The 12,798-nt window shown below is 37.9% G+C and overlaps 1 protein-coding gene across 11 annotated transcripts in view; it reads left to right on the top strand.

The window, feature by feature from the left end:
- GAB1 (GRB2 associated binding protein 1) overlaps positions 1 to 12,798 on the top strand; it is a 101,705-nt gene that overhangs the window by 79,286 nt on the left and 9,621 nt on the right. For 10 of the 11 annotated variants that reach the window (XM_061441681.1, XM_061441717.1, XM_061441673.1 and 7 more), the window contains 2 exons: positions 1,993 to 2,078; positions 2,286 to 2,589. In XM_061441681.1, coding sequence (XP_061297665.1) covers positions 1,993 to 2,078; positions 2,286 to 2,589 — 390 coding nt within the window. The remainder of the gene's footprint in view (positions 1 to 1,992; positions 2,079 to 2,285; positions 2,590 to 12,798) is intronic. The other variant, XM_061441709.1, reaches the window with a different exon arrangement.

The raw sequence follows: 12,798 nt of genomic DNA, 5'->3' as shown, positions 1-12,798 counted from the left end.
ACCGTCAAAACAGCAAAGCATAGAATGTTGATAAGGGATGTGTATTGTATTGTGGCATTCAGTCTTAGCCACAAATGTTTGAAGACCTAGCAATACTTACAGTGTTGCTCGTCTTCAGAAAACAGCAAAACAGCAATGAAGAACACAATCTTTTTTTTTTTTTTTTTTTTAATAACAAGCTCATAGAGCTAAATTCAATATTTCTGTTACAAGTCTTTCAGAATAACCAAAGTAAGGCTGGCAGGTAGTGGTCCAAATGTGTGGAAGCTGAAAATGTTTCATGAAGGTTAATGGCACTTGGTGTATGCTCAGAGCTTTGAGATCAACCCTCATCTGGTGATCATTGCCACCAACCTTTATTTCCTTCCTTGTAACAGATGTGCATATGGCAGCTTTTAAGTAGTTATTCCTTATAGTCACCTAAATGTTGGTATTCCAGATGTGCTAATGCATTTTTTTTAGTGTTCTTCCTTCAGCAGATGGGTGTATTTCAGGTCATAGCAAATCTCATGGAGCTACTTTTACTTGGAGAGTTTGGCATTTCTTGTGTTTTTTCCTGCCTTTTTTCATTCCTGTTCTTACTCTCTCAAATGCAGATTCAAGAAATGCATCGTACAGGTTGGAAAGCTGATATTTATTGTTATATAGAGCGGTTATTATAGTATTGTTAACTGCTCTTGGGCTAGGAGTTTAAATTTTTTTGCAGGTTCCTGAGGCAGGTGGGCATTACAGTGTTATTTCTCAAGTGACATTTTAAACTGGTTAGAGTTAATGCTAAATATTAAGAGGAGATTTTAAAGGAGAATTGTTTGAATTGTGCTGAGTACAGGATGGGAGGATGAAATGTGGAAGGGGATGGGGACAGAGCTTTTAGAGGAGGCGATACACATAATGGATGTGATCATACAGGCACTCAGCAATATCCAGTTTGCCAGTCATTTTGTAGGCTAAGCATAATAATATTGGTGGTTGTTAGTGTTTTAAAATGGCAGAGTAACACCTTGAAAAAGCCTTATTTGCTCTGCTTATCTCACTTTGCTAAGTTTATAAGTGACTACTCCTACATTCTGGCTGAGATTGTTGGCCTCAGGAAGAGTAGCCTCTCTGAAAATACTGTTTAATTTGGCTCTTAATAGCAAAGTGTTTGTTGTTTGTTTTTGTTTTTTTTTTTCTCTAAGGTGGAAATCTCAGAAAAGACCCCAAATGTTTGTCTTTTCTTTTGGGAAAAGGCAGTGTTAAACCCCAGAGTTTGCCCACAGTCTGTCTTGGCATCAGGAGGAAGGGCATGCCTGTTGCAGGGAAAGGCAGCCTGTCTCCTACATGGGTGAGCAGGACCTGGGAGCCGAATGTCTCATAAACATCACTGTGCACCAGAGAAACAGCCACAAAGCTGAGGATTTTCTTAACGGTGGCTGCCAAGACCCAGGCACCTGAAAATGGAGAGATGTATGTTTGTGTAGCAGTTTGTTCAAAGTGAAAGCCCCTGGAGACTGTACTGAAGAGCTGAGAGTAGGGATTCACCTGTTCCTGCAACAGATTGAATGCTGTTGAGTCAACATCTTCAAAGGGAAGGCTGTCAAGTCAAAAAACCTTTCTCCAGATGCTGAAGTACACCTACTGTTTATTTTAGAATAGGTTTTTCATGAGGGCCCAGTATCTCAAATTAATTCTACACTTAATTCTTGCACCTGCCTATTTGAAATTAAGACTTAGCTGCTGCTTTAAAAGGAGAAATTACATTTTTTTTGTGTTTTGTTTCTTTTCTTGCTGTGGAAAAAAAACACTGTAAGATCTTCAGGTTGTGACTGATCAGTGCTAAGTTTGTTTGTGAACAGAGTCCTCTCAAGTATATAGATAAAATCTATATACTTCAGGAGGAGTATTTGTATGCTCTCAGAAGCAGACAGTAAATAATAACAGACTCTGGATGCCTGCTGCCAAGTGACAAGAACAGGGTTGATAAATAGCCACTTTCTCTTCTTGTTTCTTTAGAAATTAGTTCTCAAGACTGTTATGATATTCCACGAACGTTTCCGAATGACAGATCTAATTCATTGGAGGGCTTCCATAACCACTTCGTAAGTATGACTTGATCTGATGAGAGGCGACAGTGACAGTGCTTGAATGCTCTTTGTTCCCATGCAAAAAAGCAAGCTGTACAGCATTTGTGATTTTTTCAGTTTCGTTAGAATGTATTAATCTGAGTAGATTAGGTTAAAAAACTCGTATGATTCACAGCTGATTGCATAACTTATTTTGTTAAAGGCAATGTATGTTAATTCTAGAAAAACAGAAGCATGTTGACAGTGGGAAGTGTTTCAAGTGAAGAACTAGATGAAAATTATGTCCCAATGAATCCCAACTCTCCTCCACGACAGCATTCCAGCAGCTTCACTGAACCCATCCAGGAAACAAACTATGTACCAATGACACCAGGCACGTTTGATTTTCCGTTATTTGGAAAGCAAGTCCCTCCTCCTGCTCACATGGGTTTCAGGTCCAGTCCAAAGACACCTCCCAGACGATCAGTACCTGTTGCGGAATGTGAGCCACCACCAGTGGATCGGAACCTCAAACCAGACAGAAAAGGTGAGGAAAACCTCCCATAGACATTGATTTTTACATCCGAAAAAATAACATAGCTCTCCCAATTTCTGGTTGGTGGGAATTATCTACTTCTAGAAATTCTAACAAAATATTCTTATCCTATGAGATAACCATGACACAAAGGAATCCTAGGATTATTTTTAACCATATTAAAGCATCACAATAACAATGCCACATCCAAGCATAGGTTTAAAGTTTATTACTGTAGTTACTAATGCAAAAATGGCACAGAATTACTAACACTCAGAAGTGTGAGGTTTAGTCTTTATATGTAGAAGACAGCCTGACTTGTGATGGAGGGAGCACGCAAGACGTTGGACAGAATACAAATTGATAGCCATAACAGTGCTTGGGACGGGATCAGTACACGTTTTCATTGTATGAAGTAAAAGTTTTAAATAACTTAGTTAACTCTCTTAGGTATTTGCTTTTGATGTAAACATGGTTAGAAGAAATTAATCATTACTACAAGAATGAGCTGTATATTGTGCTGCTTTTTTAGTCCTACTCAGAAGTATGCAATAGTCTTACAAATTCTTACTTAGAATAATTCTAACAAATGAAGAAAGAATTATATGGAAGAGATAGCGTTTACTACTAAGTAGGTAATGTTCTCATTTCAGTCTGTAAAAGCAAGGAAAATCACTTGTTGGAGCTGCTTAGCTTAAATGTTAGTGGCCACATGGGGCAGTCACGGGAAGATGTTTAGTATGTGGGCTGTGAGTTTACCATGTAAATCTTTTCATTGGGATCTGAAGGGGAGGAGGGAACTGCTAATTCAAGCCTGCTCTAAGGATATGTTTACTTTATCACAGAAGCTGGGTGCCATGCTTATATTGAAATTTGTATAAACAGTAGTAGGTGATAATTTCCTTGACTTCATAGAGTGTGGTAGATTAAACAAAGTCATACAGCAAAAGGAACACTAGCCTTATGTGGAAATATTTTAAACTGCTGAGTATGTGTAAGATGACTGTTATGAGTCTGAGGAAACTGCAACAACTTCAGTAGCAAAACTGAAAAAACAAAACAAAAACCAAACCAGCCTTAGGGAGGCCCCTCAAAGCTATCCTAAAAAATTAATCTCTTAAATCTGGTGTGTACTGGATTTACTTTTACATAAAATAAGGATTATTTGGGTGACAGCTGTTCTTAAGAAACAAAGAAGATACTGCTGTGATGTGTCTATAAAAGATATTTATCTAGAGAATCACTAATAAATAGCTTAAACTTTCCAGTTTATCTAAAATGTTTTATCAGCCAGCCTGTCAGAAATACAGGCAAATGCTTATTTCTCTACCATGCAGTTTTCAGACAAGATAACTAACTTTCTTGTAGTAATGAGAACCAAAGAACATTAGGTCAAATGTCTGCACTATTCTATATTCAAGTAATCCAAAATAATATGTTTGAAAAAATAGGATTTACATTGAGAATTGATGACTTTATTTCGGGGAAGACTAGATGGCATATATTCAGGTGACCTAAAATATCTGCTAATTAAACCTTTAATTTAGTATTCTTACCACTAAGTGAAAACAGCCTGTAATTAAGTGAAGTAGATAGTATCACTGTGATATAGATGAGCTCAGCGTGAAATGGGAAGTATGACATCTCATTTTGGCTGTCTATCTTCAGAAAACAAGGCATGGTCTTTTTCAAGACCTTGGCTCTCTGCTTGTGTCTAATTGTTTCTGTGTTACCAGACAGTTTTGTTTAGTTCTTACGAAATAATGGACAGTAACAGATTAATGAAAGCTGATACTGGAAAATAAGATAAACACTGGACTGCTTTAATATGTTTTTGCCAACAGGTCAGTTTGTGTACTTTACCGATAAAATGTTTGACCCTCAAAAGTAGTAAACCTACATGTGGAAAAGCTGCTTACTTTTGCTGAGGGCAGTGTAAAGCAGTCACAAAGATGTCTGCTGAGGCAGCATTGTTGCTCTTGCATCTCTCTTCTTGAAAGGAATTCATGTTTCGCATTCTAAAAGCCGCTTACCTAACTCAAACAAGTGCATGCTTTACATTCTACCATGTGGCTTTTTAAGCTTTCAAATTCTTGTAGCAACTTCTATTATCTGCTTGTTTCTGATTATATAAATGTACTACAGTGGTCTTCTGCTAAGAGTTAGTGCATAGAAAAAAATCAAGTTGGCTAGTAGATTCATTAAAACTTTGGCAGAAACAGTAAGGGAGGAAATGGTACATACAACACTTACCTTCTTAGTCTTGCTCCTTTAAATATTGGGAAGATTTTAATATGCTATTAGTTCAAGAATTTCTGTTTCACACCACTGTGGCTTCTCTAAAAGCAGAGATCAGGTGTGTTGGTGATAAGGCCTTCAGGTAGATTGAGGGACCATCTCATGTTCTATCTGAAGAAGCTGCTGTATCTTTCTTATTCATTAAATTGCTGCAAAAATACTGTTTGCACTGCCTCCAAGTAACAGTTCCTATTGGTGGCCAGCCTTGCTAGTGAGAAACGTCATTATCATCTTTCACATGAGCATTAGCTGTAGCTCAGTAATGTTTCTGTGTGGACCAGGGAAGTTTGTTAAGTTCAATGTTAAAAATACATTTGTCAGAGAAATAATGCAGTGAAACTAGCACATAAAGAAATAATTCACTGCTTTTTTGTTGTCAGATTGCTTAGTATCTCCCCTATTTTTCTCTGGTTTAAGGGCTAACTGCTTATGGCAGTATAGTTTGGCCAGGGTAGAAAATGGAGGACTGGGTGATGCCAGTGGCTGTTGTTGCATATAGCCTGCTCTCCCCTCTGCTGTTTCTGTTTTGTAAATTTGAGGTGAAACAGATACTCTGTTACTTCTGGTTCTGCTGTCTTTGCAGAGTAATGTGTCAGGCAGCAAGGGTCTTGGCAATGTGTCTAACAGTAGTAGTGACTATAAGCACCTGATGTTCTGGGTAAGTTGTAAGACTGTTAAAATTCTCCAAACTTCTAAGAAATAGGTATGGTTATATAGAAATGAGTTGTGAAAATCAATAATACGGGTAAACTAAATGTAGCTAATAGGTCTAAAATTCACTAAAGTACATGGACAGTCTTCTGAGGAGGGTACTTGTACAGCCCTGCTGTGAGAGCCTGGGGCTCTTCAGTCTAACCACCTGCAGGAGTACCCTGGGCCAGGAGCCATACTGAACTATGAGATACCCAGTGTTTTTTCCCACCTGTTTGTGAAAGAGGTTTGCTTTAGAAAATGGGTAAAAATAATAACAAATGAAAGAAAATATTTATAGCCTTGAAATTACACTACATTTTCATGTAGTTACGTTTTTCTAGCTCACAGCTGCTTCTGTAAATGCTTACAGTACTTTCTGGAAGTCTTGAAAATCATTTCAAAAGATGGTGTTGGCTTCCTGCCCTTGTAACTTTAATTCAAATGCTTTACTGTTTCTTTAGGGAAGCATACCAAAAGGTAAGTGATCTATTGCAGGTGTTTTTCTGCATTCACCTCTAACTGAATGACAAAAATGTTTTTCTTCCTTTGTTTTATTCAAGGTGCTATGTCTTTTATGATAAAGAACCATTGTCTATATTGATTTTGTATTTCTGCTTTTTGGCTGCTTTAGTTTGCCACGGTTGCATGTAGTCGTAATGCTAAATTGGAAGCATTGTTGCTGCAGAAGGCTCCAAGTGGAAGAAATACTGCATCCATCCATGCAGTTGGGTCTTGTTCTCTGAATTGTTCAAAGACTGTGACTTTTTGTGCCACAGAGCAGTCATGTGACATTTGTTTGACGTCACATGTTGCTTCCTCAAAAAGCCATTTATTCAAGAGGCAGCAGTAGAATTAAAGGTGCCCCAGTGCATCCTGTGTACCCAGAGTCTAGGGAAGTGAAGACACCCTGGACAGAGAGGCACATTTTCTGCTCCACCTCATACTTTCCCTGGGGCTCTTCAGACTGTTTGAAAAGGGTTGTGATATGAGGCAGTGTATCCTGTGATCTCCATCCTGCTCACAGTTTGTGGGACTGTAGTGAGCGTTTCATCGCACCACAGGGAACAGCTCTGTGTCGGAAAGCAAGTCCCCGGTGCCTGTGCTGGGAGTCCACGAGAAGGCTTTAGGGCCTGACAGAGGTCTGTGAGTCTAGACAGCTTTAATCTTCAGTGCAAATGTGACGTAAGTCAGAGATCAAAGCAAGCGCATGGTCAAAAATAAAAGGGGGTGGGGTGTGAGTTGGTTTCTCTAGGTCAGGATGAAGCATTTGAGTGATGCAGCATTTGGGAGATTGGAGGGTGTTTGTGTGTACAACTCATCTGCAAAGTTCAAAGCTCTTAAGTACTTGCTTGCCATTTCAACTGAAAAAACATAGTTTTTTTCTATATCTGAAACAAACAGTTAAGTCAGTGATGGAATTGGTGATGGAGGAATTTAGTTCTTCAAAGTCTTGGTTTGATGCTTTGCTTACTGTAACTTTGTAACTTCTGTTTTCTAAGGGGCAGCAAGCATGTGTCTGTACCAAAGTCATTCTTTAAGGTTTTGCAAAGAGATACATGAACCATGGGCATGTGGCCGACTTAACAATTTATGACCATGGTGGAATGGAAAATCGAAAGCTAAATCTCATTCCTTTGAATATAGTGTAACACTGCCATTTTTGTAATGGTTTTGACCCATAGTACTTGAACTCTCTCGTGAAGTTTTTTTAGTTTAGCACAGATCCTAGTTCAGGGTCATAGGAAGCTGTGATAAAACTCAGGATCAGCAGGTGGATCACCAACAGAGGCAGTAAAGAACTTAGAATTCCCAGTTTATAACTTGGTACTGGATTTTACTCCACTTGTCTTGAATAATGATTGTATTTGCCTAAATATTGTTAGAGTTTAATTGCATTTAAGATTACCTTAAGCAAGATTTTCTGTCCTAGTTTTACATTGGATTGCACAGGTTATTTAGCAGTGCACTAGTGTAGTGCATTGCAAAGATAAGCAGAAGGCTTATCTTTCAACAAAACATATTAGCTTTTAGTCTGAGATGCTTCCTGCAACTTGAGTCCATACAATTGCTTTTACAAGAGACTTCTGCTTGGCCTCAGTAATTGTCAGCCCAGCAAGTGGTAAGCTAGGATTTAGAGACAGTGAATGATGCAGACATTTCTTTTCATGACAACAAGATACCCTGTTGAACCTTGAAAAATAAAAAAACAACAGTGTAAATCAGGGGAGAGGAAAAAACTTCTCATGGGGCTGGGACTTGTGATTGTTTTAAAAAATTAAAAAAAAAAAAAAATCGGGTTGGTTTTCGTATAGATTTTTCTCATTTAAGATAAGACATAATTTGTGTTGTTAAACCACAAATACATAGCTTGCTTATAAAATGTGGCTTTATCTTTGCCGTGGCTACTCACGAGCATCTCCCAAACAGATTAACTTAATGGAAAATTACAGTTTTCCTTATTTAAGAGCATAGGCCCACTTTGAATAGGTAATTGTGTACAGGGCTTTCATGTGTCCACATCCTGAGATGCTTCTGGATGATCAGCATAATCGCCTTTTGTTCCGGTATAGCATGATGCTATAAGAAATCCAAGCAAAGTAGGTAGTTATTAAGGAAATAAAGACCCCTCACTAATTATGACATTAGTTATAAATAGCCTAGTGAACAGTTTCCTTCTTAAATATTTACATGTCTGAATGTCTGTAGTTGGACAGCGTGAATATATATTGCACATCCTATTACAGCAGGAGCACCACACCATCCTGAAATAAAACTAGAGAGAAACAGTTAAGGCACTTGTGTCAACAGGAGCTGACATTTCTGTAAAAGTAATAATAATCAACAGTTGGCAGCACTGCAGTGTTCTATGCTATCATGATTGTCTGGCATATTCTTAAATAAAGGATCACTCATTTGCTCAGGCTTTAAGGGCAAGTAGGGACTGAAAAACTGAGTGGTGATTTTAATCAGCAGCAAGAACTGAACTGAAGATCTGCTGCAAAAGAAACTAATTTTCATGACGACTTCTCTGAGCAGAAGTGCTGTTCATTTTGCTATTAAGAAATCCATGCATTTCATCCTTCCATTTACTCTTGGAAGTTACACCTCCTGTTCGTTTCGCTTAGCAATTAAAAAAATAAGATTTGGGGGGCTGTTTTGTTGCTTCCTCAGAGTTCTGAAAGCAGGTTGAGTACTAAATTATTATTTTCTTCCTTCTTTTTCCCCTCCCCACCCTGAGCTCCACTGACTTCCATTTAGCTGAAAGTTACACTTCCTCCATGGCTATACTGAAATACTTCTGCAAGGCTAGTTTTTACTTAATAGCTTTAAAGGAAATTTATATAGCTCCTTGCTATGATACACCAGTCCTTAGCTTGCAGCTGTGATTTGTCTTACAAAACTTTGAAACAACAAATAATTTCAAGTAAAGACTTCTTTCGGATGGCTGCATCACAGCTGCAAAGGAAGCTATGGTTTACTGGACAGAATGGTTTTAAAATTAAACATGAATTTTCTGAACATCAGCTGCCAGACTTGCTCGAATACTAGCAGTAGAGATGGTAGTGTTGAACTCTGAAGATGCTAGGGAAAGCAGGAATAAACGAAAGTGGATAACAATGGCCTTTTTTTTTGTTTCTCCATACAATTTATCTTTCCTTCCCTGTGTGCATTAAGCACATGAAGCAGGTTTTGATATACATGTGTCATGCTAGTCCATTGGCTTTTTTATAGAGTTAATGTTAGGCTTGATTTGTCCAAGGAACAAGTTAAACTCTATTAATTTTCTGTGTTTTGTTCAGATAAATAAAAACAAAACAAACAAACAAACAAAAACAAAACAAAAAAAAACGGTGGAGGAAGTAGTATCCCTTGGACTTCATGAATATTAGTGCAGCTTTAAACCACTAATCAATAAACACTTCAAAACACTGCTTTTGTCTTGAAACACTGGTCTTGCTACTAAATGCTTTTAGTTCATCATGCTTTGGTGGCTTTTAAAATACAGACATACAGAGGTACTCACAAATTAGAGCAGTCAAATAGTATTTCTATGATTAATAGTTTTGGTATTCTCTGAATAGTTTTTATGGCATTTGACAAATAAGTTTTGAATACCAGTGAACCTCAGCTGTCGGATGCTGTTGGACTTCTTTATAATCAGATACTTTTTCCAATTAATTCTTAATTTCTGGAGCAGACAAAGTACCAGTGCTCTGAGGAAGTACTTTTGAAAAGTTAAAGATGTGTAAGAAAACTGAAGAGTCTCTCTTTAGATGATTGATTCTTATATTTCAGAATATTAAAAGATTAAGTTTATTTCAGTTTGGTTTTACTGTCCTTAAGATACCATCTACGTGGTATCACTGGCCAGAGCCAAGCATATTATTGATATTCCTGTTTGTTGCTGGGTACTAGTATGGAAATGGATATGAATGTTGTATAACTAAATACATGTTTCTAATTAGAAGTACCTTGGCAGGAAATAGTAGTAATAAAAACAGAGATGAAAAAGCAATTCAGGATATTTCTAGAGCTCTTGTGCTGAAGACAGTGTACTCAGGAATCAGAGCTCACTGAGGTGAGGAAGAGAAGGAAAGAGGGAGGTTATTCTGCAAAATTGAAAACCAAATAATAAACCCTGTGGGAATGAAACCATGAGGTTTAACCTTGTTTTTTAAGGGAAAAAATCTACAGTGGTTCTGAGTACTGGAATTCTGGGACTTAAGTGTTAATTTCAGTTTCCTCTAATTACAGAGAAGGTGGCAAAACATGCATATTTTTTAGATGGAAACAAGAAACTGCTGTTAGTTATGTCTGTTTGAAAGTACTTCTGTGGATGCAGGACACTTCAGTGGCTGGTTTTGCTTTTGCCTTTCCCCTTCCCATTCCAAGTAAAGCACTGCTCTAGCATTCCTGTGTCTGATCTCCTTGTTTCATGAGGATTAATCCTGTTGGCCAGGAAACAGCATTAACAGATCGCATATGTCTTGAATTTTGTGTCACGTTAGTAGATTTACCTTAAAATTGTAAGTCCTAAATAGCTGGTATTTAAATAGAGCATTGGTCTCTTTTGTTGAGGATATTTGCAGTTTCCCGACATAAAATCCCTTGCCAGCAAGCAGCCAGTCAGAAAAGAAGCGTTCTGAACAGAAATCTTGCTTAGCACTAGTGCTTCAAGCCCAAAACCTGAAAACAAATGAGCCTCTTCAGCAAGTGGCTTATGTTCCCAACCCCAAAAGTGTTAGGACCCACCTACTCTGATGCAGGAATTTGCTGTGGTGGAGCTCCCTTTCCCCCTATCATTATATTCCAAGTCTTTTATGGAAAACAAAAGGAGAGAATACATTAGCTGATAGAAGAACCAAAAGTTTTTTCAGTTTAAACCATTACTTGAAACAAACCATGTGAAATGGACTCTTCTCCTGATGACTCCTCAGACAAAGGCAGCATTGACACACACCAAGATGCCAGGAGCAGAATTCATGCCATCTGAGTGCACTCTAGTGCTAGATCCGTAATCAGTTGTTCTGCTTGGCAGTTTTTACAAGCAGCCATTTGTTAGAAAAATAGACTTCATTAGTGATTTTTCAGCTCAGAGTGCCCTTGACAGAACGTGCAGAAGCTGAGCTTCTCTCTCTCCTGGTTGTAGTGCTTTGCATTTCACAGGTGGTAACTTGACTGAATGGTGAAAACATCTAATTTTCAGTACTTGTTTGGTTGGTTTCACTTGGCATAACTTATTTGGGGTTTTTTCTTTTCCCTTGTAGGTTTGCATCCAGTGGTATTACAACATAGTATATTTCCTTTTCAGTTAAAACAAAAAAAAACAAAAAAACCAAAACACAAACATATATTTTACATTTTTTTTAAACCCAGATTTATCTTTCCCAGAATAGGTAAATTAATAGTGTTGTCTTATGTGAATGCCTAAACATTAGATGAGGTGGATTTGGGCCTATGGGCCTAAACCACAGGAAATGCATTCCACAGTACTGCTGGCATTGGAATGCTGTATGGAGCCAGGTTTTCCATAGAGATCTACTGTCCTTCCACCTTTACTAAGCTGATTTGAAGAACAGCCTGTGACACTTACTTCTAGTGATTATTTCTGAATAGAATAGATGTTGGAGACCTGACTGCTGTTCAGGTGTGAGCTCATGTTACTTCTTAAATGGGTAAAAATGGGGTGGGGGAATTCTGTACTGCAGACACAAATAAGTAACCTCGGTTTTGTGTTGTGATCTCCCCTACCCTTTTCCCTTACCTATTGTCAGGTCTTCTCTGTTGCACAGTATAAGGTTCTTAACAGAGATTGGGACTTTGGTTTTTGTTTTGTAGCGAGGAGGGGAAAAAAATAACACTATGCAAACATTTTAAGTCTCTGTGACATATTAAACTAGAGAAATTGCATTATCTTGGCTGGTTGGTAGCAGCAAGCTGTTTTGACACCAAATTTATTTAGGTTGAACAGTCTTTCAGCAGCAAGAGAGGAAAGCTTAGTGAGTTTATTTTATGCTGGAACATCTTGTATGTTCTTGTTTTGTGCAGAAGAGGAATATTACAGGGACCTGCACTTACTTTAATAGCTCTTCTGAAAGTCTCAGAACGGTTCGTAAGTGCTAAATTAAGTATGGTGTAGGCAGTTACATAATGTCCACGTTTTACAAATGGAGGATAATCATAGTTTATGAAGGTTAGCTGCACGAGACCACATAGCATCATTAACAGAAGTAGAAATAATGAATCATAGCCCTGAGTTCCTTGTGCTTATCTTCTCTGTTGTGGGTTTCAGGCACTTCAGTGTATGTTTGGCTGTAAGAGCAGAGAGGTTGTAAAGTACACACTGGTTAAGTAATTTCATTAACCCTGTTACCTCTGCTGGATTTCTCACTGTACTTACGAACTGTGCTCACAGGTCAATGCATTGATTGGAATTTTAAAATGAGTTGTATTGGGCCAATTTTCTTTCATATCAGATAGTTTTGTATTCCACAGTTTTATAAATATGGTTAGGTAATGATATTCAGCATCAAGTTGTTTTTATAAGAGGTGTTTGAATTTCAATTTTTACATTTGTTCTATCACTTTTTAAAATCATGGCCTTTTTATACAGGCAAGCTTTTATCACAGTACTGTAGGCAAGGTACTTAAGAATATTGAATCAGCTCAGAATTAACTATACCAACTCGTTGGGTCGTGCTTTTGACTTGGCTCCAGTCAACAACATGC

Source organism: Pezoporus flaviventris, unplaced genomic scaffold (genome assembly GCF_033815535.1).
Source record: "Pezoporus flaviventris isolate CSIRO_AGI_PZ_B2104156 unplaced genomic scaffold, CSIRO_AGI_Pfla_v1 ptg000002l, whole genome shotgun sequence".
NCBI classification, from domain to species: domain Eukaryota; kingdom Metazoa; phylum Chordata; class Aves; order Psittaciformes; family Psittacidae; genus Pezoporus; species Pezoporus flaviventris.
The sequence above is the reverse complement of the archived record's forward strand: the minus strand, read 5'-3'. Positions and strand labels throughout refer to the sequence as shown.